This window comes from Ovis canadensis, chromosome 5 (genome assembly GCF_042477335.2).
Source record: "Ovis canadensis isolate MfBH-ARS-UI-01 breed Bighorn chromosome 5, ARS-UI_OviCan_v2, whole genome shotgun sequence".
In the NCBI taxonomy this organism is placed as follows: domain Eukaryota; kingdom Metazoa; phylum Chordata; class Mammalia; order Artiodactyla; family Bovidae; genus Ovis; species Ovis canadensis.
The window spans coordinates 24,014,406-24,021,695 of record NC_091249.1 but is presented as its reverse complement, the minus strand read 5'-3'; the positions used below and the strand labels follow the sequence as shown (position 1 = coordinate 24,021,695).

The 7,290-nt window shown below is 42.4% G+C and overlaps 1 protein-coding gene across 1 annotated transcript; it reads left to right on the top strand.

Moving 5' to 3' along the window:
• Positions 1-398: 398 nt before the first annotated feature.
• Positions 399-1,337, top strand: LOC138441703 (olfactory receptor 7A17-like). Its single transcript, XM_069592797.1, has one exon. The coding sequence runs from the start codon at positions 399-401 to the stop codon at positions 1,335-1,337; it is 939 nt and encodes a 312-aa protein (XP_069448898.1).
• Positions 1,338-7,290: the final 5,953 nt, after the last annotated feature.

Sequence of the window (7,290 nt, the reverse complement as noted above, 5' to 3'; positions counted from 1 at the left end):
CCTATCAACTCTGCTTCATATGCAGGAGAACTCAGGGACACCACAGTGCATTGTTTGGATGTGCCTAAGTTTACTTATCCAATTGGCTTCCCTGGTGGCTCAGAGGGTAAAGCGTCTGCCTGCAAGGCGGGAGACCTCTGTTTGATCCCTGGGTCGGGAAGATCCCCTGGAGAAAGAAATGGTCAACCCACTCCAGTACTATTTCCTGAAGAATCCCGTAGACGGAGGAGTCTGGTAGGCTACAGTCAATGGGGTTGCAAAGAGTCGGACATGACAGAGCGATTTCATTTTCACTTATTGAAGAACATCTTGCTTCCTTCTCTGTTAATTTCTTGATGGCTTCTTTTTAGCTAAATTTGCACTGTTCCTGTTTCTATTTCTGCAGTTTCACTGGCTACATGGAACCAGGAAACCAAACTCGTGTTTCAGAGTTTATCCTCCTGGGACTCTCAGAAGAGGTATTATTGCAGCCTCTCCTCTTTTGGCTCTTCCTGTTCATGTACCTGGTCACCTTCATTGGGAACCTTCTCATCATCCTGGCCATTATCACTGACTCCCACCTCCACACACCCATGTATTTCTTTCTCTTCAACCTATCTTTTTCAGACATCTGTTTCACCTCTACCACCATCCCAAAGATGCTGTGGAACATCCAGACTCAGAATCAAGTTATCACCTATGAAGGCTGCATCGTACAGATGTATTTTTTCACGCTTTTTGGGATGTTAGACAACATTCTCTTGACTGTGATGGCTTATGACCGGTTTGCAGCCATCTGTCACCCATTGCAGTACATGATCATCATGAAATCTGAGTTTTGTGACCTCTTGCTTCTGACATCCTGGTTAGTGAGTGTCCTCGACTCTCTGTTACATGCTTTAATGATTTTGCGACTCTCTTTTTGCACAAAATTGGAAATTCACCATTTTTTTTGCGAAATTTATGAGGTTGTTCATCTTGCTTGTTCTGATACTTTCCTCAATGACCTGATGATATATTTTGCAAGTGGAGTTCTGGTTATTGTTCCACTCACTGGTATCCTTTTTTCTTACTCTAAGATTGTATCCTCTATTTTGAAAATTTCATCCACAAGGGGCAAGTATAAAGCATTTTCCACATGTGTGTCTCACCTCTCAACTGTCTCCTTGTTCTATGGTACAAGCCTTGGGGTGTATCTTAGCTGTGCTAGCACACAAAACTCCAGGGCAACTTCAATAGCCTCAGTGATGTACACTGTGGTCACACCCATGTTGAACCCTTTTATCTACAGTCTTAAAAACAAAGACATAAAGCAAGCCCTTAAAACACTCTTCAGTAGAGAAACATTCTCGGTATAAGGGAAATATTTGTTTGAAGATAGAGACTTTTTCATGAGTAACAGTTCTCAAATCCCTAAAAGATCCTAATCATAATTAATATTATCAGTGACAAGAAAGACAATTTGAAATTTAAGTTATTTACAGAGTTCAGTTTCTTTCTCTTATTTTTTAATTTTTATTTTTACTTTATTTTGTTTTACAATACTGTATTGGTTTTGCCATACATTGACATGAATCAGCCACGGGTGTACATAAGTTCCCAATCCTGAACCCCCCTCCCACCTCCCACCCCACATCATCTCTCTAGATCATCCCCGTGCACCAGCCCCAAGCATCCTGTATCCTGTATCGAACATAGACTTGCGATTCATTTCTTACCTGATAGTATACATGTTTCAATGTCATTCTCCCAAATCATCCCACCCTCTCCCTCTCCCACAGAGTCTAAAAATCCATTCTATACGTCTGTGTCTATTTTGCTGTCTCACATAGAGGGTTATCATTACCATCTTTCTAAATTCCTTATATATGTGTTAGTATACTGTATTGGTGTTTTCCATATATTATAAGCAGTGGTTTCTTCCTGTATTTTCTTTAAAATTTTGATCTCTTAATATATACTCTAGGTTTAGTGTGGGAAATAGAACCTACTGCATAGGTGTTCAGAAGTAAAATATGTAATACAGGAAATGTAATGCTTAAAATAAGACAGGATTGCTGAAGAAATTGTGTAATGCTTTCTCTACCAGATGAAAGTAACTGTCCTTCATATTATCTTCTGTTGACAAGCCATTTGACATATCAGAGTCTGTACACCAATGGCCAGGGTTTGGGTTAATCCAATTTGTAACTAGATCACATCCACAATAGAAGCAACTGGAGTCACCATTTGATGTAGTTTACAATAATCTGCCAGAGAAGGCAATGGCACCCCACTCCAGTACTCTTGCCTGGAAAATCCCATGGATGGAGGAGCCTGGTAGGCTTCAGTCCATGGGGTCATGACGAGTCGGGCTTCAGTCCATGGGGTCATGAAGAGTCGGGCATGACTGAGTGACTTCACTTTTGCTTTTCACTTTCATGCATTGGAGAAGGAAATGGCAACCCACTCCAGTGTTCTTACCTGGAGAATCCTGGGGATGGGGGAGCCCGGGGGGCTGCCGTCTATGGGGTCGCACAGAGTCGGACACGACTGAAATGACTTAGCACAATAATCTGCATTTGCTCTCCTACAATGAGTGACAGGTAGACTGTACCTTTGTGAGAGACCAGGGCTCAGAGAACCCAACTTGGTCATGCCCAGATTCATGAATCACAGACACTTTAAGATAATTGATATGTGTACATTGTCTAAGTTTTGTGGGAGAATATGTTACACAAAAATATGGATAAGTAATACAGAGGTATAGAAAACTAGTATCAGTTCAGTTCAGTTCAGTCGCTCAGTCGTGTCCGACTCTTTGCGACCCCATGAGTTGCAGCACTCCAGGCCTCCCTGTCCATCACCAACTCCTGGAGTTCACTCAGATTCAAGTCCATCGAGTCTGTGATGCCATCCTGCCATCTCATCCTCTGTCATCCCCTTCTTCTCCTGCCCCCAGTCCCTCCCAGCATCAAAGTCTTTTCCAATGAGTCAACTCTTCGCATGAGGTGGCCAAAGTCTGAGGTTTCAGCTTTAGCATCACTCCTTCCAAAGGAATCTCCTTCAGAATAGATTGGTTGAATCTCCTTGCAGTTCAAGGGACTCTCAAGAGTCTTCTCCGACACCACAGTTCAAAGCATCAATTCTTTGGCACTAGGCCTTCTACACAGTCCAACTCTCACATCCATACATGACTACTGGAAAAACCATAGCCTTGACTAGATGGACCTTAGTTGGCAAAGTAATGTCTCTGCTTTTGAATATGCTATCTAGGTTGGTCATAACTTTTCTTCCAAGGAGTAAGCGTCTTTTAATTTCATGGCTGCAATCACCATCCGCAGTGATTTTGGATCTCAAAAAAATAAAGTCTGACACTGTTTCCACTGTTTCCCCATCTATTTCACTTGAAGTGATGGGACCGAATGCCATGATCTTCGTTTTCTGAATGTTGAGCTTTAAGCCAACTTTTTCACTCTCCTCTTTCACTTTCATCAAGAGGCCTTTTAGTTCCTTTTCACTTTCTGCCATAAGGGTGGTGTCATCTGCATATCTGAGGTTATTGATATTTCTCTTGGCAATATTGATTCCAGCTTGTGTTTCTTCCAGTCCAGCATTTCTCATGATGTACTCTGCATTTAAGTTAAATAAGCGGGGTGACAATATACAGCCTTGACATACTCCTTTTCCTATTTGGAACCAGTCTGTTGTTCCATGTCCAGTTCTAACTGTTGCTTCCTGACCTGCATACAGATTTCTCAAGAGGCAGGTTAGGTGGTCTGGTATTCCCACTCTTGCAGAATTTTCCACAGTTTATTGTGATCCACATAGTCAAAGGCTTTGGCATAGTCAATAAAGCAGAAATAGATGTTTCTCTGGAATTCTCTTGCTTTTTCGATAATCCAGCGGATGTTGGCAATTTGATCTCTGGTTTCTCTGCCTTTTCTAAAACTAGTGTGAACATCAGGAAGTTCACAGTTCACATATTGCTGAAGCCTGGCTTGGAGAATTTTGAGCATTACTTTACTAGCATGTGATATGAGTGCAATTGTGCGGTAGTTTGAGCATTCTTTTGCATTGCCTTTCTTTGGAATTGGAATGAAACCTGACCTTTTCCAGTCCTGTGGCCACTGCTGAGTTTTCCAAATTTGCTGGCATATTGAGTGCAGCACTTTCACAGCATCATCTTTCAGGATTTGAAATAGCTCCACTGGAATTCCATCACCTCCACTAGCTTTGTTCATAGTGATGCTTTCTAAGGCCACTTGACTTCATATTCCAGAATGTCTGGCTCTAGGTGAGTGATCACACCATCGTGATTATCTGGGTTGTGAAGCTCTTTTTTGTACAGTTCTTCTGTGTATTCTTGCCACCTCTTCTTAATATCTTCTGCTTCTGTTAGGTCCATACCATTTCGGTCCTTTATCGAGCCCATCTTTGCATGAAATGTTCCCTTGGTATCTCTAATTTTCTTGAAGAGATCTCTAGTCTTTCCCATTGTGTTGTTTTCCTCTCTTTCTTTGCATTGATCACTGAGGAAGGCTTTCTTATCTCCTCTTGCTGTTCTTTGGAACTCTGCATTCAATTGGGTATATCTTTCCTTTTCCCCTTTGCTTTTTGCTTCCCTTCTTTTCACAGCTATTTGTAAGGCCTCCCCAGACAGCCATTTTGCCTTTCTGCATTTCTTTTCCATGGGGATGGTCTTGATCCCTGTCTCCTGTACAATGTCACGAACCTCTGTTCATAGTTCATCAGGCACTCTGTCTATCAGATCTAGTCCTTTAAATCTATTTCTCACTTTCACTGTATAATCATAAGGAATTTGATTTAGGTCATACCTGAATGGTCTAGTGATTTTTCACACTTTCTTCAATTTAAGTCTGAATTTGCCAGTAAGGAGTTCATGATCTGAGCCACAGTCAGCTCCTGCTCTTCTTTTTGCTGACTGTATAGAGGTTCTCCATCTTTGGCTGCAAAGAATATAATCAATCTGGTGAAGTCCATGTATAGAATCTTCTCTTGTGTTGTTGGGTAAGGTGTTTGCTGTGACCAGTGCGTTCTCTTGGCAAAACTCTATTAGCCTTTGCCCTGCTTCATTCTGTACTCTAAGGAGAAATTTGCCTGTTACTCCGGATGTTTCTTCACTTCCTACTTTTGCATTCTAGTCCCCTATAATGAAAAGGACATCTTTTCTGGGTGTTAGTTCTAAAAGGTTTCATAGGTCTTCATAGAACCATTTAACTTCAGCTTCTTCAGCATTACTGGTTGGGGTATAGGCTTGTATTACCATGATATTGAATTGTTTGCCTTGGAAACGAACAGTGATCATTCTGTCATTTTTGAGATTGCATCCATGTACTGCATTTCAGACTCTTTTGTTAACCATAATGGCTACTCCATTTCTTCTAAGGGATTCCTGCCCACAGTAGTAGATATAATGGTCATCACAGTTAAATTCACCCATTTTAGTTCATTTTATTTTTTATTTTATTTTTTTGTTAGTCATTTAGTCACGTCCAACTCTCTTTTTTTAAAATTTTTCTTTTTACTTTATTTTGCTTTACAATACTGTATTGGTTTTGCCATACATTGACATGAATCAGTCATGGGTGTACATGAATTCCCAGTCCTAACCCCCCCTCCCACCTCCCACCCCATATCATATCTCTGGATCATCCCCGTGCACCATCCCCAAACATCCTGTATCCTGCATCAAACCTTGACTGGCGGTTCATTTCACATATGATATTATACATGTTTCAATGCCATTCTCCCAAATCATCCCACCCTCTCCCTCTCCCACAGAGTCTAAAAGTCCTTTCTGTACATCTGTGTCTCTTTTGCTGTTCGCTGATTCTTAGAATGTCGACATTCACTCTTGCCATCTCCTGTTTGACCACTTCCAATTTGCCTTGATTCACGGACCTAACTTTCCAGGTTCCTACCCAATATTGCTCTTTACAGCATCGGACCTTGCTTTTATCACCAGTCACATCCACAACTTGAGTATTGCTTTTGCTTTGCCTCCATCCCTTCATTCTTTCTGGAGTTATTTCTCCACTGATCTCCAGTAGCATATTGGGCACTTACCAACCTGGGGAGTTCCTCTTTCAGTATCCTCTCATTTTGCCTTTTAATACACTCATGGGGTTCTCAAGGCAAAAATACTGAAGTGGTTTACCATTCCCTTCTCCAGTGGACCACATTCTGTCGGACCTTTCCACCATGACCCATCATCTTGGGTGGCCCCACACAGCATGGGTTAGTTTCATTGAATTAGACAAGGCTGTGGTCCATGTGTGGAGAAGGCAATGGCGACCCACTCCAGTACTCTCGCCTGGAAAGTCCCATGGGTGGAGGAGCCTGGTGGGCTGCAGTCCATGGGGTCGCTAACAGTCGGACACGACTGAGCGACTTCACTTTCACTCTTCACTTTCATGCATTGGAGAAGGACATGGCAACCCACTCCAGTGTTCTTGCCTGGAGAATCCCAGGGACGGAGGAGCCTGGTGGGCTGCCGTGTATGGGGTCGCACAGAGTTGGACACGACTGAAGTGACTTAGCAGCAGCAGCAGTGGTCCATGTGATCAGATTGACTAGTTTTCCATGATTATGATTTCAGTGTATCTGCCCTCTGATGCCCTTTGCAACACCTACTGTCTTACTTTGGTTTCTCTTACCTTGGACGTGGGGTGTCTGTTCACAGCTGCTCCAGCCACTGCTCCTTACCTTGGATGAGGGGTACCTCCTCACTGTTGCCCCTCCTGAGCTTGAACGTGCAGTAGCTCCTCTTGGCCCTCCTGCTCCCACCCAGACACCACTCTGTCTAAAGAGAAGTTGTATGTGATTTAGCAGGCAGAAGTGAAGTAATGATAATTGCTCTCTGAAGGTCTTGACATTCAGTGAGTTGACAGATAGATGCAAGTGTGTGATGCATTTTAGCTTGACTTCACTGTATTCTGCTCTGGTCAACACTTCTTCCCAACTAATGTTCCTGATGATCAAAAGTGACCTTAAGTGTATCAACAGATATTTGGCTGCAGAGCCAGAGTTATGACAGATCTGCAAAAACTTCATCACAAACTCAAACTTTGCAGTGTCTCTTCAGCAGTTAGATGTTCTTTGAATAACTGGTTGGTGGTTATTTTGAAAACCACAACCCCTTTCAAATCTTCCACTCCGAGCTGTTCTCTCAAATGTGTAAGGTCTACTTTCTGTAATAAATTCATAATCCCTAAATCATAGTAGTCCTGGTTCTATTACTGAGTGCTCACTTCTGCAATTACCGGTATCAGAAGTGGTTCCAAGGGAATATAACTCCAGAGCTGGACA